This window comes from Columba livia, chromosome 4 (genome assembly GCF_036013475.1).
Source record: "Columba livia isolate bColLiv1 breed racing homer chromosome 4, bColLiv1.pat.W.v2, whole genome shotgun sequence".
NCBI lineage: Eukaryota > Metazoa > Chordata > Aves > Columbiformes > Columbidae > Columba > Columba livia.
In genome coordinates, this window is record NC_088605.1 from 17,052,530 (window position 1) to 17,079,341 (window position 26,812).

General features: G+C 40.6%; 2 protein-coding genes and 1 long non-coding RNA gene across 4 annotated transcripts; 2 read left to right on the top strand and 1 right to left on the bottom strand.

The window, feature by feature from the left end:
* The first annotated feature begins 281 nt into the window (after positions 1-281).
* On the top strand, positions 282-6,540 carry CLRN2 (clarin 2). Of its 2 annotated transcripts, XM_065060626.1 has the most exons (4): positions 287-420; positions 521-678; positions 5,474-5,653; positions 6,078-6,540. In XM_065060626.1, the coding sequence occupies exons 2-4, from the start codon at positions 525-527 to the stop codon at positions 6,341-6,343; spliced, it is 600 nt and encodes a 199-aa protein (XP_064916698.1). In that variant the 5' UTR covers positions 287-420; positions 521-524; the 3' UTR covers positions 6,344-6,540. The 2 variants fall into 2 exon arrangements, with proteins under 2 accessions (XP_005501358.1, XP_064916698.1); XM_005501301.3 differs by having other exon boundaries at positions 282-678.
* On the bottom strand, positions 4,428-9,096 carry LOC110357957 (uncharacterized). The gene is made up of 2 exons (XR_002411968.2): positions 8,952-9,096; positions 4,428-4,702 (listed from the first exon to the last, which is right to left on the bottom strand). It is a non-coding gene; the product is annotated as an uncharacterized LOC110357957 (long non-coding RNA).
* A 1,376-nt stretch (positions 9,097-10,472) lies between these two features.
* Positions 10,473-26,179, top strand: LAP3 (leucine aminopeptidase 3). The gene is made up of 13 exons (XM_065060618.1): positions 10,473-10,666; positions 11,241-11,356; positions 11,673-11,727; positions 13,885-13,990; positions 15,109-15,268; positions 17,911-18,072; positions 19,016-19,174; positions 19,853-19,977; positions 21,319-21,407; positions 22,774-22,876; positions 24,781-24,860; positions 25,489-25,601; positions 25,711-26,179. Exons 1-13 carry the CDS (start codon positions 10,544-10,546, stop codon positions 25,907-25,909), a joined length of 1,590 nt encoding a protein of 529 aa, XP_064916690.1. The 5' UTR covers positions 10,473-10,543; the 3' UTR covers positions 25,910-26,179.
* The last annotated feature ends 633 nt before the right edge of the window (positions 26,180-26,812 follow it).

The following is a 26,812-nucleotide window of genomic DNA, read 5'->3' on the forward strand; positions in this document are numbered from 1 at the left end:
CCTTGCACACAGCTATTTACCCACGTTTTCAATAGTCTGAAAAAAAAAAAAAAAAAGATTCTACTCCAAATTTTCTTCCCATGCTGTTACAGTAAGGAACTTGGTGTCATTTGAGCAGGACAATTAAACCTCCGATGAAACATTAGTCAGGCAGTAGATATAGGATTACGTTCTGCAGAAACAAGCATCACCACACTACAGTGTAATGAAGCTGCTACTTGCAACCATTTCAGGATGCTGTCGCAGCAAAATATATTTTTGGACTTGATTTTTAACCATGCAGATTAATTTCTGGAGCTTCAAAATACAATATGTATTTCAAAATGCTTGCTCTTCAATTGTGGATATTGGAACATGCGAAAAAATGGGAACCATGCCTGATTGCTGCGGAGAGGCCTTGGGGATGACTCCTTGAAACCAGTAAGATGCCTGGCTGTTTTAAAAAGACCTTATTTGCCTTGGCTTCTCTAATAAGTTTTGCATCTTTTATCTTGATTGTTGTTGCAATGGGGACCCCGAGGTGGATGACTGGAAAGATCCTTTGCAAAACAGGAGCTGATTTGGTCAATGCCACAGACCCAGAACTGGTCAAGTTCATTGGAGAAATTCACTACGGACTCTTTCGGGGTGGCAAAATCCGTCAGTGTGGGTTGGGCGGGAGGCGTTCCAAATTCACAAGTAAGTAAAATTTTGGTTGGTTCTTTAGTCTTATGTCTAGTTCAACTTTAAAAGCACTATATTCTTTTTGTTTACATAACTTATAGAATGCAAATGATTATTGTTAAATTTATATTTGTGGCTGACTTGTGATCTTTATGGTTTGGGATCAGAGTGTGAATGTAAAATCTCTATCATTTCAGGCTAGCTTTTTTCTTCCAGTTATGTTCTATGATCCTGGAATCAAGAGGTGACAAAAATCTGTCGGGCTAGATTAAGGCTTTCCTTTGAGTCTTATGAAGGGAGTGAAAGGCATTTGGAGATGACCCTGTAAATCGCACTTTCCCCTGAACTGACTCTTTCCCATGCCAAGTGTTGCTCTGCCATCTCTGTCCTTGTCTTCTCTGTCAAACTCCTCACTTTTTTTTTCCTTTAGGCAGTTGAGATTTATTTAGCTGGCCACATTTCTGTATTTCTCTAGCCATCCTAATGCAGATGTCTGCCATAGCAGATGCTTCTAGCTTTATTAACATGTTGAAAAATTTTTTACCTTCCTTTCTGGTAACTTTGGAGAGACAAAAAATGCAGAACTCTTAAAAGATGTAGAAACTCTTATAAATGTATTCCTTTTAACTTAAAATATTTTTCCTGAGGTCTCAAAAGCACTCAAATGTTGATCTATACTTTGGATGATTTCAAGTTTTCACACATCCTGTGCTGTAGTGGGAATTATATTTTGCATTGAAGATATTTAGTTCAGTGTGCAGATCCACTGCACTTAAACCAATATGAGTTGAAGCTGCCACAGTCTCACCCTCTCCCTGGCCCACAGCAATGCTGTCCTAGCCCATCCTTTGCAATAGCTCTGGTTGTTGTGATGAGGTAGTTCAGGAAGTTAGGCTGGCCAAAAAATTAACCTAAAATACAAAGGTTGTTTCCCATAGGATTGTAGCTGACTACACAACTGTGTAAGCACCACTATAAAAACTCTAAGGAAGGTAGGACTGTGTGACTTCATAGGGAATGGAGAACCAGAGAAACCTCAACTTAGTTCAGCATGACCAGTTCTTAAGCTGTGATGAATTCAGATTAGTTGCTTTCACAATAACCAAGTGTTGCTCAAGCTCTGATTGCAGCTGCAAGTTTATGATACAGACACAATTGTCATGCTCAAATCCTTTGTCTAGTGAGTGCAAATAGCTGGCAGACAAGCCATCGAGTCAAAGCTCTCCCAGATCTGCTCTGCTTCTCTTCAGGACATTCAGAAATACAGTCCCAGTACTTTCACTCTATCCTGTCAGAGAGAATGAGGAAAAAAGTAGACAATACCCTTTAAATCTCTTCACAGCTTTCCGGACTCTTTAATAAACTTTCTGATTAATTGCTGTGTAACCTGAGAGGAAGGCCTAATATTCCACCATCACTCCAGACTGCATCAATAAATATTTGCATGACATGATCCTATACTCCTTAGATAAACTGTCAAGGTTTCAGGCAAGGCGGCAATAAAAAGCTCTTGCTGAAGCTAGTAAGAATTCTCCCTGTTTGAATGGCAAAATTGGGTCATTAAGTGCAGTGGGCACAACCATGCATTTAGGTAAACGAGTGTCCCAGATATTTTCCCTTTTAAATATTTTAATAGCTCTGTCAGGTTTGATAGTTTCACAATATTAGTTTCAAAATGGTATAATGATAGTATACAAAACTGTTAAATACTTTTGCACAACAGTCAGTAGGACTTCTGGGGGTTCTGGGTCGGACTTTTTTTGCTTTGATTGTCCTCCTTAATCTCCAAGCATTCTGAACTTACTGAGGATCAAGACATGGGAGACTTTTCTTGGGGAATGTGTTAGCACAAATGGACTACACAGGCAGCACAGAGCAAGACAGAAAAGCTAGCACCTCATATGCTGCAGTGCTGCAGTAGCTCTGATGCTCTGGAATTCCAAATTGCAATAATATATAGTTACTAGTGCATGGCCTTTCAGTGCGTTAACATTCACTAGAGTAGGCTTCCAGCTGGCACACTCCTTTTTAACTGGGACAGTGGCAGCATGATTCAATTGCCATAATGGTTGTCCAGTGCCACTTTAGGCTCCTCAGGGTGCACCATCTGGCCTCTGGATGTGTCCCATACATAGTGTGGCATGTATGTTACACCCATGTGGTTGTTATGGTAGTCTTAGGGCATCTAAATTGCCATAAGATGCTTATGTTTTGACAACTGCATCAAGCCCTAAGAACCATCTGGGGAAGCCAGGCATTTTGCCTGTGCATAGCAAACACAGCTGGAATGTGTCAGGAACCTCCCTGGCAATATCCTTCCTGAGTTCTGTGTACTAAGCCAGGCTCACTGGTCATGTCTCTGGGACTTGGCTGACAGCCTCAGCAAAGAGGCAAGAGAATGTTTACAACCATCCTATAAACTCTGCTCGTTTGTAAGCAAGTTAAATTTCATGTGCCTTGTTGTTACACTACCACTTATTTTAGAATAGAACATGCTGTTTTAGTTGGAAGGGACCTACAACGATATTCTAGTCCAACTGCCTGACCAGCTGAGGGCTGAGCAAAAGTTAAATATGTGATTAAGGGCATTGCCCAAATCCTCTTAAACACAGACAGGCTTGGGGCTATGAACACCTCTCTAGGAAGCCTATACCAGTGTTTAACCACCCTCTCAGCAAAGAAATTCTTCCTTATGTCCAGTCTAAACCTCCTCTGGTCCAGCTGCGCCACACGTTCTATCACTGGATACCAGGGAGATCAGCACCTCCCTCTCCACGTCCCCTCCTCAGGAAGTTGTAGAGAGCAATGAGGTCACCACTCAGCCTCTTTTTCTCCAAATAGACAAGCTCCAGTCCTCAGCTGCTCCTCACAGGAGCTTCATCGGCTTTGTTGCCGTCCTTTGGACACGTTTGACTACCTGAACATCCTTCTTCAATTGTTGGATGGGGTTTGCCCCGTTGGCTGCCAGAGCACACACTGCTGGCTCCTATGGAGCTGCTGCCCACCAGCACCCCAGATCCCATTCTGCAGGGCTGCTCTCCAGCCACTCCTCTCCCAATCTGTATTTGCGCCCAGCAGTGCTCTGTCCTAAGTGCAGAATCCAGCATTTGGACTTGTTACATTTCATCCCATTAATCATTGCTCAGTGCTCCAATCTATCTAGGTCCCTCTGCAAGGCCTCTGGTCCCTCAAGAGAGTCAACAGCACCTCCCAGTTTGGTATCATCAGCAGACTTGCTAATGGTGCATTTGATGCTTGCATCCAGATCATTGATAAATACATTGAACAGAACCGGCCCTAGAACTGAACCACAAGGAACATTGCTGGTGACTGTATGCCAGCCAGATACAGCCCCATTCATTACAACCCTCTGAGTTCTGCCCTTCAGCCAGTTAAGAAAGCAAGCTAGTTTCTGGCTTCCCATGGCTTGTATGTGCTGCTGATTCTCATTTAATTCCCTCCTTTCTTCTTGTTGGAGTCTCTTCTCCCATGTATACCACACCCAACTACTGTCCCAGAACAAGCTACTGAAAAGGTAGAACTGTCAAATCATTAATTTTTGTATAGAATTTGTACAGTATGAAGTTTTCTCCTTAATCTACTAGAATTCTGTCATGTCATGATGACTGAATTGTCCACCTGATATTCACTGTGACATGTACCAATTATTGCTGCCTATTTTTTATGTGGCTTGTTTGGATTTTTTTCAGTTATACAACATAGGAAGCAATCTATTTATTTGTTTATAATATAACATAGCATACTTTGTTTTAGTAACTTTTTATTAATTAGGCAGTTAGTTCTTCAAAACATGTATGAGTGTGCAGTGCTGCTACCTGAAGGGCTCTTCTTGATCAGCTTATATTTTCGGGTTCTTCTCGATCAGCTTCTCTCTTTCATGTCAGTCAGCATTTCACCTACAATTCCCTGCTTAGATTTCTCTGATTGTTACTAAAGGACTGCAGGATAAACTGAATACTCTGGTGCTCCACACTTCCCTGCTCCTTGCCAGTTTGGCCCTCCAACGGAGTACCTCTGTCTGTGAGGACAAAAGCAAGACAGGTCCCATTCTTTAGAGACAGGTGAGCAACAGGCTGCTGAGTGAGCTCATGCCTACGGCAAAACCTGTGAGCACTTCACCTAAAGCCCACCAACTACAATTACTTCATAAGCTTCCTACAGAGGTAAGAAAACGCTGCCAGATACACAGAAGAGCATAAAGGGATATAAACACTAGATGAGACACCAAGAAGGGAATCTGAAAGTGGAAACCTATGGGATTAGGAAGCATGAAATCAGAGATCTTGCTGGAGCCAGTATTAAAGAGAGGAAGAGAGAGAAAGAAGAATAACAAGAGAAAATAAACACAGAAAGGAGTGATAACTATTTTAGGCAGCAAGGGACTATCAGACTTCAAAGGGATGAGATTAAGGGTATGGAACAGGAATGGGAAGCACAAGAAAAGGAGTTTGGGATGGAGAGTAGAGGTGAAAAAAAGATAGAAAAGAATGCAGCATATGATGCAACAGCAGAGATAAAGACATTAACACAACCTGATGAATAAAACAGGATTTAAGTCTGAATCCTTATTTACAGACCCTGTGTAAAGTACTATTCCTCTAGTAGAAAATACCTGTTTTGTCTGATGTAGTGACAAATCATGAGCTAAGATGTAACTACCTGAACTGATGACCTCTGTAAAGAATAGTCTTGTTTCAGTGTAATTGAGGTTTATAGCACCAGCACAGCATGATGTTTACTGTTGTCAAGAAAAAATACACACTGAATAGATGATTTTTTTTCTTGCCAGTTTTCCCACACATGGTGAAAAAGCTGAATACAGGCCTACATGTGACGATTATAATGTTCCTCTGTGTGGCCGTTTGCCTTTCTCTGGTCAGTTTTGGATTCTGCATACTTAACGCAATAAAAGTTCCTTACCGGGCTATTAAAGGTCCAGCAGGAGTATGCCTTTGGAACTTCCTTGCAGGTAAAACCATTTATACATATTTTACACCAGTCCCATGCATACAAAATGTTCAAAGTTCCTTCTCTTGACTTACTAAATATCTCAACTTAAATACTTGTGAATAAAATGAAGTTAGTGGTAAATTCTCATCTATCAAACCAGAACTATCAGGTGGCATCTCAGCTTATTGTGTCTAGTCTCAACTTTTCACAGGAGCTGTGAAAGCCAGCCTATAGGCTCTATATCACTGATAAAACTACTTTATTACAAGCACTGGTATGATGTTTGGCCATACAATAAAGACTAAGCATTTTTAAGGTGTTTAAGCCATGCCTAAGTCTGTATAATGCTCACTGTTGTATTTAATAAGCCTTCTGAAGCACATCCAAAAAATGTCTTGTTTTGACAACAATGGTGAATACATACTTCTTTCATTGTGTTGCAGGTGGATTTATAGCACTTGCAGTCACAAGCTTTATGGCTGCTGTGAAACTTCATCACCTCACAGAAAGAATTGCCAATTTTCGGGAAAATGTCTTTCAATTTGTTATCCTAGAAGAACGGTTTGAAGACTGTTTTTGGCTTTGTGTGGCAAGTGCCACAACACATGCAGTAAATTTGCTGCTGATAGCCATTAGTGGGATTAATTTCCCTAAAATTAAGACTAAAACAGAGGAAGCAAATGTTACAGCAGAAGATATCATGTACTAACAATCTACACAAAATCACTTTGGCCAGTGAACTGTCACGATAGAAGCAGCTTCTTGGCTCTTCAGCTTTTGATTTGGATGGATGATTTTGATATGAGTAAAGACGTCAGTCTACAATACCAGCAATTAACATATGTGGGAAAGTGGGAAAAAACAATGCTACAAATATCATTATTCTCAAAAGTGACCAATATCTGCAGTGAATAGACACTGTTGGCAGTGTTTAGAAAATTTGTATTTTGAGATAATTTAGAAAACAAAATTGAAACACGATTTCATCAACACCAAGTGTCTTCTTTGCTTAGAAATAAAATATGTATATCACAAATCTTTGATATCATAAGGTTATTTCAAAACAGAAATAATGGTTTACCCATTACCTTCACAGAATTATCTGGAAAATGTTGAGAGGGCCATATAAGATATGTTTGATGATGTTATACTGCATTGAGAAAGAAAACATAATCTGTGAGAGTAAAGTTAAGGGGAAGCACAGGCTAAGTAAGTGTAAAATGTATTTAAAACAGAAATTATTAAACCCCATAAAGTAAAGAAATGAGAAAAGTAAAGTTTGTGGGATGCTAGTAGACTATGAAAAAAAAAATTATTAGCTGCAATGTGAAGGTTTCATTGCAGTTTCTGGAAGTAAAGGAAACAGAATCTAAGTAATAGTGCTTTTAGATAACCTGGAGAATAATAATGACAGATTAATTGTCTTCAGAACCCTGTCAATTCTTATGTCTATCTGAAATAAAGTAAATCAAGTAAAATCAAGTGATGTATGATGAAACAGTATTAAAATGAATAAAAATGGTTAAAAGGATGATGCGATACCCAGTACATAGGCAGCGAACCAGCCCAGCCTGTGAAAGTGCCTTAGATGGTAACTGCACAGAACTGCCCAGAAAACCACCCACAGAGGCCTCTGTGGTACCACCTGCACCTCCCAGAAAATTCTGAGTGTCTCTGAAGCAGAAGACCTTGAACTGCAGTATAATTACACAAGTAGAAAATGAAATATTTGCCATTTGTATTTGTTCTATGAACATATAATTTAGAAATAGATCTTGTACAGAAAGAATTATACTGTAACATGTAACTTAGCTTTTACTAAATCTAATTCTCTTTAGGAAGGGAAAAGGAAGCAGATTTTAAAATCTTCTATATAGACCAATTGCTTCAGAAATTCTTTTCAGTAGTATTAGTAGGCATGTATTACAACACATTTTTCATACCGCTTATGAACTTCTCAGTGCCCCCCAAATTTCACCCAAAAATTGTTATTGAGCAAGAGCGATGGGACTACTTAGGTAAGGAGAAAATTAAAGACTTGTTGGACTGGAATCCTGGATAGATCACAGTAGCCCTGAAAGAACCATTAGAGTACACTGTACAAATAAAGAGGCATAGCTGGGCTGATCAGCTTTTGAATTTCTTGTTTGAATCTACCCAACAATGACGCATACTCTGCAGTATTAGGCCCCAAAGATTTCTCACAGCAGATGTATGAGGTATTATTGTGGGATACTGTAGTTACATGGGTTGAATAATCAAACAACATTATCACCCAATGACTGTTTCGTGAATTGTGAGAAAATAGTATTTTCAGTTCCCTTTAGAGTGAATAGGAGTATTACTATGCATGAATTAAAATGAACAAAACAGATATAAGGCTAAACTAAGTTTTCAGTTGCACAGGTTGTCTCAGTTTAAGCACTGCTAAGACACATCTATGTGACAACGCATAGAATATTTGCCCTGGGAAATTCTGTCTAGAAGGAAAAGGTTAAATGCAATCACACATAGTTAAGATGTACAATTACACAGCACACCTTAAGGTTAACCAGAGGTAAGTCTATCACTTAGACCATTTCAGCATTCCCTTGCCCATCATAAAATAAGTCAAAAAAATGTGGAACTTGATATAAGTGTGATCATTGTAGTTATACTTTACCTCGTGTATCCAATCATACGCATGCTCAACATGTGGAAATGAAGACTTATTTGGGGGTACTTTTTCTTTGGAAGCTTTGAAATCCCAAATGAGAACATTTATGAGCAACATCTGTGCAGAACTTTCAAGAGGTTATGGGTCAAATCCTATCTTTCCATAAAATTGAAGACAACTTCATATATCCTGAAAATACCCACTTAATTTGTACATGCAGAATATATAAAAGCTCCATGCAGGATGCAGAGAAGCTATGCAGCCATTCTTCAAAGATCTAGGAAATTATTCGTTGTATCTAAGAGCCTTTCAAAAATAAATTAAGCTAAAAACTAATTACTACTTTGATTCTTTATTATGATTTTATGTTAAAAATGTAATTTTACAGAATAAATCCAAATGGATTCAGTTTCCCTCAGTGATTGTTTCTGAGTGCTGCTGTCCTTAATAAGACGTTATTTCTCTCTGTACCACTTAATGGAAAAAGCGTTGAGGTGGGAACTGCAATATACAGTTACAGAGAACAGGCCCAGCTTTCCTTCATCATATTCTGCTGATGTAACAGTGTAAGTCCAGTCACAGATGTATGGAAAAACAAACTAATTGTTATACACAGTGTTGCAAGGTGTCAGATTATCACACATAAAAGAAAATTACTTACCATTCACGTTTTATAATTCGGGGGTGGGGGGGAGGAGGAGAAAAGGAACAACAAAATAATCTGGGTCACTTGACATTAAAATCCAGTACATGATCAATGCCACTGAAACTCTGGCTCTTCATACTGATGATTCAATACATGTCAGCAAACTCCAAACAGTTCTTTTCCATACAGCGATTTTGCTAAAGCAGCATAGATCTACTTCTGACATTACACTGATGACCCGGTACTCTGGTGTGAATTTTCCTGATAAAATATAACCACAGTCATTCTCATTGGTCTTTTATTTTCATTTACCACCTTTTTTTTTATTTTTTTTTATTTTTTTTTTTATTATTTCACTCTGGGATTGTTACTGCTCTTTCTTAGAACCTAATCAAGTCTTCCTAGACAGACATTGTGATATTGTACAAGAAACCCACCATGCTACATGGAAAATAATGTAAATATGGTGCCTTTGTATTTGCAATAAATTGTTTATTTTTTCCATAAATCATTTACATTTTCATCTTCAAAATGCACATTAAATGTACTGTATACATACCAGGACTGTTTTAAAGTCTGTGCTAAGCCCTCAAGAGAAGTTGTTTCATCCTCAGCAGCACAAATGAGTCCTTTACTGAGAGCACAGAATCATTTTCGTTGGAAGAGACCCTCAGGATCACTGAGTCCAACCATAACCTAACCTAACTCTAGCACTAAACTATGTCCCTAAGAACCTCGTCTAAACACCTTTTAAACACCTCCAGGGATGGTGACTCCACCACTTCCCTGGGCAGCCTGTTCCAACACCTGGCAACCCTTTCAGCGAAGAATTTTTTCCTAATATCCAATCTAAACGTCCCCTGGTGCAACTTGACACCATTTCCTCTTGTCCTATCACTTGCTACTTGGGAGAAGAGACCAACACCCCCCATGGTACAACCTCCTCTCAGGTAGTTGCAGACAGTGAAAAGGTCTCCCCTCAGCCTCCTTTTCTCCAGGCCAAACAGCCCCAGCTCCCTCAGCTGCTCCTCATCACACTTGTGCTCCAGGCCCCTCACCAGCTTCATCGCCTCCTCTGCACTCTCTCTAGTACCTCAGTGTCCTTCTTATGATGAGGCACCCAAAACTGAACACAGGATTCACGGTGGGGCCTCACCATTGTCTAGTACAGTAGCACAATCACTTCTCTAGTCCTGCTGGCCACACTATTCCTGATACAAGCCAGGATGCTGTTGGCCTTTTTGGCCACCTGGGCACACTGCTGGCTCCTGTTCAACTGTCTGTCAAACAACACCCCCAGAACCCCACTGCCAGGCAGCTTTCCAGCACACCGCGAGAGGGCAAAACTCCGCTGTGAAACCGCCTCGTCCCCAGTTCCTCGCGATACAAAGTCTCACACACGCGTCAATAACCAAACGCCCCCTCCCGGTCCCCAACACACCGGCTCTGAACGGACCCCGCGCTCCGCTCCGCCCCCATCCCGCTCCGCGGGCACCGCCCCGCGCGGCGCCGGCTGATGAGGCCACAGCGCGCCGGGGTCAGTGACGGCACACGCCGGTTTGCCCGCCTCCCGTCCCGCCTCCAGGCCCGCCTCCACTGCTCCTGCCATGCTGCTGGCCTGGGTGCGGGGGGTCGCTGCGCGCCGCCTCTGCCGCGATGTCCCGCTGGCCTGCAGCTGCTCGGCGCAGCGGCCCTCGCCGCGGGGCTACAGCCGCGGGGCGGGCGGGAAGGTGAGGCGGCGGCGCGAGGCGGCCGGCGGGGCCGCAGGGAGCCCCTTCTTCAGGCTCGGCCTCGCGGCTCACGGCCGAGCGTGCCCGGCGACAGCTCAGGGGTGCCCGTGTGCCCCCCAGCTCCAGCCTGGCTTCGCCTCGCAGCCCTGCGGCGGCGGGGTGGGCGCCGTGCCCGCGGCGGGGCCGCCGGGAGGCTGCGCCCGGGAGACATTGCCTGTCAGGGCGCTGCCCCGGGTGCGCAGCGCCCTGTGCTCCGCCTGGACGTACATCTGCATTTGGGGGGGGGGGCAGAAAAAAGCTCTTTTGTACTTAAAATAATAGATTGACAGGTTTTATCTCTACATATTAGGCAAAATGGTTATCACTTCAGTTATACAGTATGTAATGTCTTTATCACCATTCTGAGCAGTTGTAGTAGCTTATCCTGGTTTACCAAAGTGTTGCTTTGTGCGTCACATTAGATAAATACATAAATGGAGATGAATGCATGCAGCAGTAGCTATGGTTTGAGCTTGTTGTCTTTCACGAGTCTCTACTTTTTGCGGTGTTTACATTAATGCTCATCCTTTTTTAGGGTCTTGTTCTGGGAATCTACTCAAGTGAAAAAGATGAAGGTGCTGCCCAGTTCACTAGTGCAGGAGATGCTTTTGATAGACTCGTGTCTGGAAAGCTGAGAGAACTTCTGTCTGTGTAAGTGTGTGATAAGGTTCTGAAATGGATTAACATACCTACAAACACCAACAAGAATGATCTTTTTGTCATTATTAGTATTTGTATCTGTATAACTTCTCAGGCTGCACTTTGGAGGGGAACTCCCGTGGAAGGACTGAGCACTGAGGAAACATGCAAAATATTCATGGGAACTGCCCTTTTCTGTGAATCAGCTCTGAGCCAGGTGTCCCTATACAGTGTTGAGGAGCACTGTGTGGCTGTGGAGTGGGTTTAGTACTGTAAGATTTATCACCAATAAGGAATTCTTTATTGAAAGAATCTTTTTGTGTCCTAGATGTGGGCCACCTTTGAAGAAAGGCAAAACGCGCGTATTCCATGGTTTGCATCAGGTATGAACTGTGGATTTTCATGTGCGTATTGATTAACGTGAGGTTTGCCCTTGCATCTTTTTGAGCTGAGGTCACTGCTGTGCTTGTATAAATGCTCTGTTCTTCTTCCCCACCCCTCAGCCCTCTCAACAAAAATGTGGTTCTTATTGAAACCTCCTGTTCTGTACTTCCCATGTTTCATGGCCTTTTTCACAATCCTGTACTCCCTCCACTGTGCTGCAAATTGCAAATATGTAAAGAAGTCTGCTCCAGAGGTGGTGTGCTCTGAATAACTGCTTATTGAACGAGCTGAGGCACAGCATTTCTGGATCAGACTTCTACTGTGCCTCTCTGTTCAGGAGTGAGTGCATGAGCGTATACTGATACGTGCAAAGACCTTCCAGACATGGCAGTTCTAACACCAGGTAGTCTCATCCTAGGCTTTATTCAGAGGTTTTAAAGTAATGTGCTTGAAACTTCTGAAAACAAAACGTAGGACTGTTCTTCAAGCAGGACTTTTGTTTGCACAGACATGATATATCACGAGGGTATGAGATGGGGATTCATCTGCCTGAAGTTAGGCTTTTGATGCCGTTTGAGAAGTCCTAATACATCTAATGCACATACATGGAACACCTCTCCTATGAGCACAGGCTGTGAAAGTTGGCGTTATTCAGCCTGGAGAAGAGAAGGCTCCGGGGAGACCTTATTGTAGCCTTTCAGTACTTAAAAGGGGCCTATAAGAAAGATGAGGACAGACTTTTTAGCAGGGCCCATTGCAAAAGGACAAGAGGTAATGGCTTTAAACTAAAAGAGGGGAGATTGAGGCTAATTATAAGGAAAACATTGTTTTATTGCAAGGGTGGTGAAACACTTGGCACAGGTTGCTCAGAGATGTGGTAGATGCCCCATACCTGGAGACATTCAAGGCCAGGCTGGACGCTGCTCTGAGCAACCTGATCTAGTTGCAGATGTTGCTCATTGCAGGGGGCGTTGGACTAGATGAGCCAAACTCCTTTATGATTCTGTGGAGCTGGTAAAATTTATGCCTTTTTGGAGTATTAGCTAGAGGTTAGACAGACATGTAACATGGCACTAGGTGTCCCTGTATATGTAACTGAATCTTCCATTAGGGCTAGTGAATATTGCCTACCATATATAAATTCCTGTGTGGGGACCCCAGTCAGATGACACTGGGCTCAGCAGAAAGGTTCTCAGAAGCTTCATGAAACTTGAGTCCACTGAAGTTCCCATTATCCCAGTTCTGCATACAGGATGAAGTGAGTAGCAAATCTCTGCAAGAGAAAACAGTAAAATTTGGCCTTACACTTCTTCTAAATAAATAACTAAATAAAGTTAACTTCGATCACTGGTCTGCTGGAAAGATAAAACTAGTTTCAGCATCTTGTGGACTGGAAGGCTTTGTGGTCTAGCAGTTTTAAAGCTGGTTGCTAGAATCTGACAGAGCATCTATTCATGATGGAAGGGAAAGCCTGAGATTAACTTTTCTTCAGAACAGTGGGAAATTTGTTCACATATATAACTTTGAGTTTTATACAAAATTGACTTAAGACTTAAAATGCTCCTTTAATCTTTGTTATTCTCTCTTTTTGCCTTCAGCTTTCAAGGCAAGCGTTTAATCTGCTGTGCTACATTGCTTTCCTGAGTTCTGGAGCTGTGTGCCTCCGTGCAGCTTTGGTTTCTTACCTGGCAAATGATGCCAGCTCAACTCCTCAGCTGAGCTAATGATTCAGCCTTTGAAGTGAATTTACTTCCTTGAATGTAGTACTGTGCCAAAAAAGGTTATACTTCTCCAGCTCAGTTCTGGCCTTTTTTGCAGCTGGAAAGCTGGATCTGCTTTCAGAGAACTCTTAGCCTTGCCCTTAGAAGTACCGAGTTTGCTGTGCGTTGAGCATAATGCCCTATCTGCTGCAATGCATATAATTAACTGGACAAGAGAGCAACCGGTTGCATGCCTGTGGCAAATGATTAGGAGTGCAAGATAGCAACACCGTACTGGCTCTCTGAACATAGAAATGTGCTTAAGGTAGAGGAAGTAACGAATGTATTTTTATGCTGTGCTTGGTTTGATTTGGAAAGTAAGGGCTTTTTAGCAACTGTTTGCTGTGGCTGTAACAATGAGGAAAGTGAATCCATTTTTGTGTTGGCTTCATCTAGGACTTTCCGAGTGTGGTTGTAGTTGGGTTGGGTAAGAAGGATGCTGGAGTAAATGACCACGAAAACTGGAATGAAGACAAAGAAAATATTCGTGCAGCTGTAGCAGGTTAACTATTTTTACATTTTCTACACATTTTGCTATAAAACTATTGCAGTGGTGCGGCATGTTCCACACTTTGGAAGACCGAGTCTAGATATAATTTGGTTTTGAAAAGCAAAACCTACTGTATGGTTTAGTAAATGCATTTATGTGTCACTAATATTCATGAAGTTTTTCCTTAGCAAGGAAGGAGTTACAGGGCATGCAAATCAATCTACAGACAGGTAACTCCAGTTTTTTGTAGCAAACAGTTTTCCTAAACAGTCTGATATTGAGAAGGCAGTTGTTTAATTACTACTGTTTTGAAGCCTGAGAGCATCACTGATTCACTTAATGCTCACACTGTCCTTAAGTAATGCACATATATTTACTTTTGCTACTTAGTTTGTAACTGATATATTTGTCTTATAAACTGGTATCTTTCACAACATCAGTAGTATGTTTCAGTATGTTATCTGTCATAGGCAGAGGAGGCCTCTCTATCTTCATTAAAGCTAACTGTGGCATCCAAATGTGTATAAAACAAGAATAAAAAGAGGTTTCACCAGAGTTTCTAATCTGAGACTAGAGGTCAGTCATACATAAATGACAGCTGTACATCCAAAGTGCTAGTCTGTGTTGTCTCAACAGCTGCCAAAACATTGTTAAATTATTTGGGTACAAAGCAGAATTTGTGGAATGTATACATTTGTTTGTTTATAAAACTGTGTATAAACTTATTTGGAAGAAAAGAGCGGCCATATATTCTTAGCAAAAAACTAAACTACAGCAAGTTTCTGATACCTGTAGATAGTCATAATCCATAGCACTCCAGAATGACAGAGCTTTTTCTTTGATACAGAATGAGCTTAAAGGAATCATAACAACTGTGGGCTTTCCTTTATATTCTTGCGAAATGTCATAATCATTACAATTTATCAAGTGATATTCTTAGTAAAAATTTGTCAGTATATGTTTATTAGCATTTTAAATTATTCTACTGCATGGTCTTTTTAATTGATTTACCTGTAAACTCTCAGATATCTTGCATTTAAATTATTTTTTCCTTGAAATGATCATCTCGGATACTGGTTTTGCTGTTCTATGCAATACTTGGCCTACTAGTTCTGTACTGTATTTTTCAGTTGGTTGTAGACAAATCCAAGACCTGGAGATCCCTTGTGTTGAAGTAGACCCCTGTGGAGATGCTCAAGCAGCTGCGGAAGGTGCTGTCCTCGGACTGCATGAATATAATGAGTTGAAGCAAAAAAAGAAACCTGTAATTACTCCTCAGCTTCATGGAAGGTGATGTTAAAAGGAAAGCTTGCCTATTTATATATCTGTTTGTTTATTTATGTATAAAACTGTGCATGCTTGTGCACGAGAAAAACATAAAACTGAAAGAATAGGGCTAGCAGCAATATCCCTGTTAACTACTCCTTTGAATTTCCTGAAGTATTTTATGTTTTGAGTATATTTCAGTGTTTGCTCATATGTTTCGTTAGTATGCCATGTTCTGAGGTTAAGGGTCAATAAGTGCTGCTTCATAGAAAAGAAGGCCCAGGATAAAACTAAAAAATTACTTGAAGCATAGTTGTGACATTAGAAGATGTTTGTTGATATTGCATGCCAAAACTGTGGAGGTATTTCAAACTCCACAAATGGATAAATCCTTTTGAGAATCAGGAGACGCTAACTGACACCAGACCGTGCCGTGATGGACATGTTTTACGTAGTTCATTTGTTACATTTTCATTCACAGAATATGATGCAAGAAGAGAAGCTTGGGTGCTTCTGTCCTCTAAACAGACATCACTGTTACTTGAGAGCAGAAAGTAATATCAGAGCTTGTGGTTCCAGAACAAAGTTTTATTAATCCCCTTTTATTCTATTAGAGGGGACTTTGGACCTTCCATATAGGACATTCTGTTATGCAGAGGAGAGGTATTTTCCATACATACTTTATACATGAACAAGTCTTTCCTTATGAGGAAGTTAGTGAAATAAAATAAAAACATCTCAATTTAAGCATATCTTGATAAACTATGTGCAACACTCTTCGCATTTGGTAAAACAGTGAATATTAAATATTAATTAATAAATATTAAATAAATATTTCCTGAAAACATAGATGGTCCTATGACTGCTTATGGCACTGGAAGTAATTTTTGTATATAATAATTTAGGTTGGAAAGGACCTCTGGAGGTCATCTAGTCTCTGTTAAACTTCACAGTGTTCCCTTTGGTGCATTCCTCCAGCTTGTCAAGGCCTCGTCAATGGTGGCCCTGCCCTCCCCATTTTAGCTGCTGCCCACAATGCGTTTGCTGTCCATGATCTTCTGAGGGTACATTTCATAGTCTAAGTTGTTGATAAAGGTATCAGCCTCAGTATCAATCCTTGAGGAACACCACAAGTAACTAACTGCCAGCTAAACTATTCAACTGAGCCCAACAGTTCTTCCAGTTTTTCACCCATTTTATTGTGGACCCTTCCAGTTCATGTTTTCAATCTGTCTGCAAGGATTCTGTGTGAAAACCTTGCTAAAGCAAAGATAAATGACATCCACTGTGCCAGCCCTCCCATAATAAAATTCAGTCAAGTGGATCAGGCATGGTTTGCCCCAAATAAATCTGTGATGACATTTCCCAGTGACATCTTGTCCATCTACCTGGAGATGGCTTCCAAGGTGACTTTTAGAGGATTAGTCTAGGCTAAATGGTTTGAAGTTCCCTATATCCTTGTCATTCTTAAAGGTGAGGACTCTCCAGTCGTCAGGAACCACATTCAGTTACCATGATGTTTAAAACTGAAAGAAACCAGCCTTGCAATGATACCGGCCACCTACCTCAGCACCCTCAGATATATCTTGCCTGCTACCAAGGACTTGTATACATGTCCAGCTTCTTTAAGCAGCCCTAAGTCTATCTTCCTCTGCCATGGGTAGTACCTTTCTTCCCCAAACTCTGATACTAAGCACAAAGAACTGGGGAATCTGGAAGAAAAGCTTAATAATAATTAAGACTGGTGCAAAGGAGGCATTGAGAACTTCAGTATTCCCAGTGTTCCCTAGATTGCATGCCCCATTTAGCAATGGAACAGCATTATTTCTGTCCTGCCTTTTGCTGATGATGTACCTGCTGAAGTCCTCTTGTTACCTTTTCCACTTCTTGCCAGTTTCATTGTGAGCTGAGATTCGGCTTCTTAATTCCATCCCTCCATATCCAGGCAATGTTTCTATATTCCTCCTGGATTCCTTCTTCACTGTGTTGCTCTTTTAAGAGGCAAAATCCAGCTTAATGCCCTGCTTTGTGATATCTTTTAAGGCAAATAAGTCTTTTCATTCCGTCTCAGTAAAATGAAAGGTTTTATACTGGTAGTGCTGTAAAGTAACCGGAGAGACGCCCCCATTTCCTGTGCAGGCAGCTCTTCAAACGTTTACTCTGTTGTTCATCAGTGAAATGCCTTGAGTGCACTGTGAAATGAGGTCCAGATACTACTCTTACCGCATAATCTTATTTCAGTAAAGTGAGAAACAGAATTGGAGCCTTTATATGATAAATAAAAACTTTTGGGGCTGTTATAATTTATGTGATTACAAATTTGGGAAGGGATATTAAACCTTGTGATTAAGGATTTAAGCCAGTCTCTGACTAGTAAGGATTAGGACAAGACCTAATCCATTAGACAGATAATTTTATATCTCTCTGCTCTAGGATTCATCTAGCTTTCTGTGAAACATTCGGTGCTGACCAGTACCAGCGATGAGCTACTGGACTAGATGAACTGTGGATATCATCCTAAATTTCTCATATAAGATTACTGTGGCATTCTTAATGGCCCCAAATTAATGATACTGCATTTTCAAACAGGAGAGAACAGATAGGTGCTGACAACATAATTCTTTTGCAAATATTTATGATCCTGATTATTGTGTGGTGTTGTTTAGTGCGGAAAGAGAAGCCTGGCAAAAAGGTGTTACCTACGCTGAGGGTCAGAACCTCGCTCGGTACCTTATGGAGGCTCCAGCTAATTATATAACTCCAATCAAATTTGCTGAACATATCGAACAGAAGCTCAGGAATTTCAGCACTGTGAAGGTCCATATAAGGTAAATTCCCTTGAATCAATCAAATAAGCAATGTGCTCTCATTTTCATTCTGCCACTTCAAATGACAAAAGCAGGGGAAGCATTTGACAAAAGGGTGTGGGAAGTGCCCAGACTGCAAGCTACTCTCTGTATTAGAAGGTGAGCTTCTAGTTAGCAGAGTAAGCAAGATACTATTAGTCATGCAGTCAATTACTGCTTAATTGACATGTGCTGTCAAAGAGGAAGCCTGGTGAAGACTCAGTGAATGGAGGGCAAATATGAAGAACCTTTTTCCTAATACTTTTTGGTTTTTTCCCAAGTGGATTAATTTATACATACCTTTGTTTTTTTGTTCAGATGTAGTAATTAAACATCCTGTATTTATTGCTGGGGCTTTTTTTAAACTTTTAAAAATGTTGAGATGGAGTTGTAAAAGCCCTTGCAGTTGAATTTGCAGAGCTAAAGCTTCTTGCCTCGGCTTTTCTAGTTACTGCACTTCAGCGGAAAGGGGCTAACCGGTTGTGTAAGTGTTGGAAGCTGTTTTCTTGAAAAGCAAAAATTGAGGGAGATCATCTTTGCCTTTAGTTAACCATCTTGATAGCAGAAAGCTAAACTGTAACCTGCTGCAGTGTCGTTATTCCATGTGCCTTCAGGTACTACAGCCTGATGGGCAAGTGAAGGTTTAATGCTTCTGACGCAGAAAGGATAGACTGGTTGTTGTTTGTTTTGTTGCTGTTGTTTAAACAAGGCAACACAAAAAACAAGCAGCAGCTTTGAAGCATTATTTTTCTGTTTCTCAAAAAAAAGTAATAATGGTGGATCTAAATGACGATTTCCAAAATAACTAACTAATATGGAATTAATAGTTTATGTACAAACGTTCAAGAATTGTGATCTAAAAACAAACAAAATCACCCTAGTCAAAGTGTCCAATTACCAAAATAAAAAGTTATTTCTATTACAGAGCGGAGTCTTGGATAGCGACCCAACAGATGGGAGCGTTCCTGAGTGTAGCGAAGGGTTCGGCTGAACCTCCCGTCTTTTTGGAGATTAACTATGCAGGTGGTGCTAATACAAATGACTCCCCGCTGGTATTTGTAGGAAAAGGAGTGACATTTGACAGGTATGTATGCTAATATTTTAATGACTGAGGGGGAAAATGCCTTTCTGCTATTCATGTGCAATGGGAAGATGCTTTTTCTTTGCTCAGCAAAGACAAGCTTGAGTGGTTGGACAAAGTAGGAATTGATAAGCACTTGTCTTGTAAGGGGAAAATGGAATTTGGGGCGGGGGGAAGAAAACAAGGAACTTGCTGTTTTTTCTGGTTTTGGCCTGGATGAAGAATTTACATGTTTGGAATTGCAGTCTGTCACAAGGTATCTAGATCATACTTAAAGAGAAAACAGTTCATTCTTTGCAGTAGTTCCTTATAACTGCTTTTCATATCACATAACTACTGAAGAATTTATCAGTCTTTTCCTCTTCCATATGCTGATTTTACCAGGTGTACTATCTTGTTCTTGTTTTGTGTTCTTTTGCTGTTATGAAGACCGTTGAGTTAGTCTGCTGCAGATTGCCTGGATTTTTATGGCATCCTAATTATGATGAAATGATTTTATATTTTATTTGAAATGAAAACACAGATATCTTGCTTTCAGCATGCTTGTTAGGCCGTTGCAGTAGTATTTGAAAACACATTTACTGATACTTGGTGCTGAAGCATTCTGATGGAGAGAATATTTTCAGTGTATTCAACTTTGAGCTCCTACATGTTGGGTGGTATTTGTTCTGTTTATTCCAGTGGGGGCATTTCACTGAAGCCATCATCTGGTATGGATGCGATGAGAGCAGATATGGGAGGGGCAGCGACTGTCTGTTCAGCCATTGTGACAGCAGCAGCTTTAAATCTACCTCTTAACATAATTGGTAAGTCTGTTTGTGTAAGAATACAAAAATCTGTACAAGATTTCTTTCTGACAAAGTTGTTTTCTGGTATCAGCACTGGTAATGGCCTTACAGAAATGCCACGGACTCTTGCAGACTTACATGTCTCAAGTTCTCTTCCATTTTTACTTGCTTATCAAAAATTGCTAGCTTTGCTTGAACAAAATATTTCAGTACTGAATTAAAATTTTGAAGGCATGATTTTTAGATGTCAGGTCAGAAGTGATTGTTAGTAAAGTTATTTTCAACATTTTTTTCAGAAGTTCTGATCCTTCATTACACGAAAGAATGTGTTTATCTGTAAAAGCAAGTAAAAATGAAAAGGAGTTAGCTGAGCTACCTCCAGGAGTGTTTGCCAGAGCTGAACAGTCAGAGGGATCAGCTTTTGTTTCCTTTGCTGAATATCTCAGAAAACACCTAAAATAAACAAAAAACCACCCCAATCTGCTGATGCTATTTTTAAGTATCAGCAATGCTTATATTTTTTTCTGCAAAAATGTTGCACAGCTAAAATTTAAATGAGCTGATTCAGGAACTGTGGCAAAATGAGTTGCTGATGACATGTAATCCATTCTAGGATCAGTTTTATGTTTGAGAACCTTGACTTTCAGGAATCTAATATTTTAGTCACTTTTATGTTTCAACCAGTAGAGGGCAGCGAAACCCACATCCTCACCACATTCCTCGCTTCAAAGTGCAACGGACAGGACTCACCAGTGGCACAGAATCCCTGTACTTAATTCGGCTGAAAAGTGGTGGTCCAGAGTTCACTTATTCCTTGTGCCAAGAGCAGTTTTTCCCTAGGAATAGTGGAGTGCCTTTCATCCCATTATCGCATTTATAGTTGGAGTTTTGATGCTGAACTTCTTTTTTGTTGATCTCTATTTGCCCTTCTTGTGGCTGGAGGTCTATGGTGAGTCCTTGGACCCCTCTTGACATTACACCATGTTTATTTGCAATTAGCAGAGCTTGACTGGCTCAGAGTGTTAATTTGAGAAGCTTTTAATTTCAGAGAGAAATAAATCCCTTTACATGTGACTAATTATTCATATATGGAAGACATAAGATTATATTTATTGCTCCTCTGATCCTGTCTGGGCATAAAGCAGGAATAAATCCCAGTGGTAAAATGATGTAGGTGAGAGAATGTGGTGGTGGTAAAACATGCAGAGAAATTTCCCCAGGAAAATTTGATTTTGCACATAAATTCAAGATGAGACTAGTACTGTTTTCTTAAGAAGGTGCTTGGGTTTTTTCTAAGTGTTTTGCCTGCATCTTTTCTGAGAAAAAAACTAGTAATGCACTTTTCTTTTTCTCTCTGAGGTTTGGCACCCCTCTGTGAAAATATGCCCAGTGGGAAAGCAAACAAGCCTGGGGATGTAGTTAGAGCCAAGAATGGAAAAACAATACAGGTTGGCATGTGGAACTTGGATTTTGAGTACATTCCGTGAACTGGTTTAATCAATCAAGTTATATGACCGCAGTCAGAGTGTGTGTATAATTTTAAATTTAAAACCAAAAAAAAAAGGCCTTTACAAAGATAGGCAATGTAAATGTATTGTTTTTAAAAATTTTAAGCAGCATGTTGTTAATTAGAATTTGCCATCATAGGGTTCTTTCAAATATAGATTGAAGGGATTAGACATGTTTTATAAATTGCTAGGAAAACTGAGAAGTATGGTAGTTTACTGAACTAATAGAAATTCTTGGGTTTAGCACAGTGCTCATAAATATAGGTTCTCAGTCAGGACGAATAACATATGAGTTGCTTCCAGCAGACCCTTCAGGACACTTCCAGGCTCTCTAGAGTAACACATGAGAGTACGAGCTTCCTGCTGACATAACCAAGATCTTTACCCTGCCAAGCTGCTCTGAGCAATCAGAACTGAGTCATAGGGGCTGCCAGTTCAAAGGAGCTTGCCAAACATGTACCCAAAATACATATTTCATATTGAATCCAAACTGTTCCATACTCATCTAATAGATTAAATGGTACTTAGAGTCATTGTGCTGTAGACCACTGATTTCATGCAGAAGTAGATGGCTTAATCAATATTTATTTCTGTCTGCATTTCTGTTATTCTTCTGCCTTTCACTTGCTGAGCCTTCTGGGTCCTTGAGGCTCTCCTCCCTAAACTGAGTCGCCTTCTGCTTTGAGGGAACAGACTGGGCACATATTCCCCCACCAAGAAGTCTGCCAGAAACTGCTAATAGCTCAGAGCACATCATTCAATTAATCATGCAAAATTTATCATTAATTTTCCCTGAAAGGGGAAGGGACCAAAAGGGCTATTAATTTCTGTTAGAGGGAAAAAGTTACAAGATCCAAAGAGAAAGCAGTATAACCAGGAACTGTTTCTTGGCATGCATCTATGCTGCTTTGTGGTGCCCTCTCCTCCATGGCAGTTTCCGTGGGCCAGATCGCTGTGTTTGCTCAGAAACAGCCCCTGGGATTCCTGGGCTTTGCTGGGGGTGGTCACCAGTCCCCTGCGCTCCGCTGGCCACCCCTCCAGCCTCCAGGCTCTCCAGAGGAGCCAGCGGCACAGAGGCCCAGCATGCACAAGAGTTCACTTCAGTTCAGCTACAGACATGCTTTCATTTAATGAATGTAACTGTATATCAATACTATCTTTTTTGAGTAAATTTGGATTACCTGGAGTTCCTAGGGCCTGTGACAGTGCATTCACAATCTGACAGCTAAGATAATATGTAGGAAATAAGTCTGTGAAAGGGATATTCTCTGTAGTTAATCTGTTTTTACTAATTTTGCACCTGAAGGTAGATAACACAGATGCAGAAGGAAGACTGCTGTTAGCTGATGCTCTCTGTTATGCCCACAATTTTAATCCAAGGGCTATTGTGAATGCTGCAACATTAACAGGTAAGCAATCTCCCTTCCCAGCTCATTTTGCAAGTCAGTTCTTTGTTGCTCTCATTAATTGGGCTGCAGATTAGTTGCACTGTGTATATCAAGCCAAACTGAATTAGAAAGCAGCTGAGATGATTTTAGATGTTGTAGGACAAGAGCTAGCACAGTTTATGCTGTAACAACTTGTATAGCCACCGTATCTCTAGGTCTGGGGAGGGTGTTGGGATGCAGGGTGCATGCTCAGCCATGGAGATGGAGCTGAGCCGGCCCAGTTGAGCTGGAACTAAGGGTGGGAAAATCTACACAGACTTGGATGTTTCTGCACAATGTTTCCTGGCATCTCCATTTCTGAGCTGAGCGCTCCCCGCTCTCAGGAATGTGTGATGCAGAGATACTGGTGTGGCTGTGGAAGAATCCTGCCAGGTGTGTGTGGCACCGGCCATGCTGGAGCCAGAATGTCTTCTTTGTGCCCGAGCTCTGGCCGAGCCAGCACCAGTTCTTCCAGTACGTGAAGTAGCTTAGGTCTATGATTCTAGATAACAGGAGAGTCATTATCATCTTCCCAATAATTCATTTGACTGAAGTATCTCCTATGTGCACTTTGCATACTTTCAGGCATAATGAAATGTGCTTTAATTGTTTAATCTCTACATTTGTATATGAATGAGGTTATAATTTTAAATTTAAAACCAGCATTGTGTCTGTATCTCATGAACTGCAGTAACAAGCTGTCATGGGTGATGTGGCTGTAGCTGACATGAGCAAAACACAGAATAATAGTTCTGTCAGGAGTCCACTGTGTAGCTTAACAAATATGCTAAGCAAAATAATTACATTTCCAAATATTCTCTACTAGTGCTTTAAGTTATGTTCCATCATTTTTTTGTCAGTTTAAATGCTGTGGAACATTTCAATAGGCAGAAGGGAAGCTGATTGTATGATCATTGTCTTGTATAAAAGCATTCCCGTATAAAGGGCATGATAGGAGGAGTTTACTCCCACTATACAGGGTGTTCCAAAAAGATGGATCCAATTTCAAAGCGGTATATGTATTTCACAATGGCAACATGTTACAGTTACACACAAATTTACAAATGGTTTAATGAGTTATCAAGTTTTAGTAACGGTTTTTATAAATGCTCTGTATTCGCTCCACCTGCTGTATGGACAACATTGAGACAACATTTTGAATTGGGTCCATCTTTTTGAAACGCCTTGTAGATTATTCTGCGTTTGGGATCCTTGGGCACCAAGCAGGAAGGAGGAAAGCTCCTGTAAAAATGTCTTTGACATATCATTCTGTTAAACTACTTTCTAAAAAAAAAATCTCACTGAGAATGGCACTTTGGTATTAAAGAAGCAGTTTTATGGCATCAAATAAATAAATATGTATGAAATCCCTCTGGTTTAGGCATGGCTTAGTATTTTGATAAGGATTATTTCACTAAAAGTTAATTCACATGTGCTGTACAAAAAATCTATGCAAGTGAAATTCCCGAAAGGGAAAGTATCATCTCAGAAATTGTAGAAGTCTATAAATTGGAAAAAGTCCACTCATATTTTCTATAAGTAAACAATAGATTTTAGATTTTTTAATTTTTCTTTTGATAAGACACTTATTGCTGAATACATTACGTTAGAAATATTGCTAAGAAACATCATGCTGAAAACCAAAAATATAGTTTCATGAGATACAGAATATAGTTTTTATGAATTATTGTCCTATTAGATTATATAAATGTTTTCACAAGTTTAAACTTTTACAAATGTAAGTGCACTAAAATATTTACGTTTTGCAGACTTTAGAAATTACTGATAATGGGAATTAAAGAAGGAAAGTTCTGTGAGGATTCAGGATGCAGAGGAACAGCTCGGGTCCCCCTTTGCCGTTGTTGTATAACCCTGTGTTTCTGTAGGTGCCATGGATGTGGCATTGGGGTCCGCTGCGACTGGAGTGTTCACAAACTCCCCTTGGCTTTGGAGTCACCTTTATGAGGTAGAACATCTGCCTTATCATTGAATCAGTCATTCAGTAATAGCTGTCCTTATTGAAAAGTTAATGCATTACAGGAAGTCTTTATGCCAATCTAAAAGGTATATTATTACATTTTGAAACCTTGTAGGAATGGCTTTAGTCCTTTACTTGAAATTAAATGATTTTGACTATTAATGACTAGCTCTTTAATGACGTTTAATATACAGCAAACAGCATGCACGTCATCTTAGGGATCTGCATCTTCTGAGGACTTAGTGCATATGCATAAGCTCTGGACTACTGACAGTAATTAATTCATGTTAAAGAGATAATTGAACTTGCTTAAAAACACTAACAAATTCAGAGGCCTTTGTGAGTGTCTGAAGTGTGATGGTTAAAGGAGGTCTCTGAATGGAAGGATTTGTGGTGTTAGGAAAAATTGGGGAGCAAAAAAAAAACCCTTTTGACTAACACTAAAGTACCTAAAAAACAGGATTCACTATTTTGTTTTGCGGTGTATTTCCAAATACCTAATATACTGGGCTGGAGATTTTTTTTTAGATTGAGCAAAGCTAAGCAAAACTAAGCATGCATGATACTGGAGCTTATAAATGCAGTTTAAAGAGAAAAATGACTGTTTTTTTTCCAGGCCAGCATTGTGACAGGAGACAGAGTTTGGCGAATGCCTCTTTTTGAACATTACACGAAACAAGTAACAGACTGTCCTCTTGCAGATCTGAGTAACATTGGCAAGTACAGCAGGTAAGATGCACCAATACCCTTCATGTGGCCCTTTCTGACAGTGTATTTGCTTAATGTTTGCGCTGTTGGTGTTGCTTTAGAAACAGCACAACCTTTCTGCTTCCCGCAGAGCTGGAGGAGCGTGCACAGCTGCTGCGTTCCTGAAGGAGTTTGTGACTGCCCCGCACTGGGCTCATTTGGATATAGCCGGTGTGATGTCGAATAAAGATGAGGTGCCGTATCTTCGCAAAGGCATGGCAGGGCGGCCTACAAGAACACTGGTAGAGTTTGCGGCTCGATTAAGTCAAGACAGTCGTAATACCAAATAAAATACTTAATCTAAAATCATGCACTCTGCCTTAAGAGAAGTATTCATATATGAATGTCCCCAGTGGATCTTCACTATGGCAATGAACTACAGATGCATTTTATAAATAATTACTTAGGTAAGAATATCTCACTTTTGAGACTTGTCATCGCATATTATGCAGTTTGAAATAATATTCCATTTGACCTATTGATATATTTGTACCAAAATATGGTGATGGAAAGCATCTCGTTTTATATATAAAGTAAGCAGAATTATTGCAAACAATGAATCTCTTCTTTGTGCCTGTGGTTTGATTGGAAAAGAATTAACAATAGAAGGAGGTCATGGCTGTGTCTCTGTTTTGGGTGAATTGTAGGTGGTGTGAAAGGCAACTGCGAACTTGTTTATAAAAACGATACTCTGACACTTTTCCTTAGAAAAACTAAAACTGCTGTTGGTGTGTATTGAGGTAGAAATGATGCACTGTCAGTGTTGAGGCTGTTGCAGTTGGTATGATTAACGTGGCTTCAGCACTAAATCATGTACTGAACAACTGCAGACAAGAATGTATGTTGTAACTGTTTTACAAAAACCAGTACCTGTAGGTTAGTGCTTGGCGGGTTGTTTTGGGGCAGCCTGCCGTTTCTGTCACCCAGCGCTCCTCCCTTTGCTGCTGTGAGCCTGTCGGGCTCCAAGCAGGGACACCAGCCCCAGTTCAAACGTCAAACAGGCCCAGCACTCAGAAGGTGGGGCGAAGTTTTCTTGAGGCCCAGGGGGCGGTTTTTTCTGTCGATCGCCGGTGTGCAACCAGCGGCTCTGAGCTGGTGCTTCCCCGTGCTGGGAGGCGCGGGAGGGCGCCGGCCGGCGGGGGTCCCGCAGGGAAGGATGGTTTTGCTTTCTCTGCTTCGCCTCTTTGCCGTTG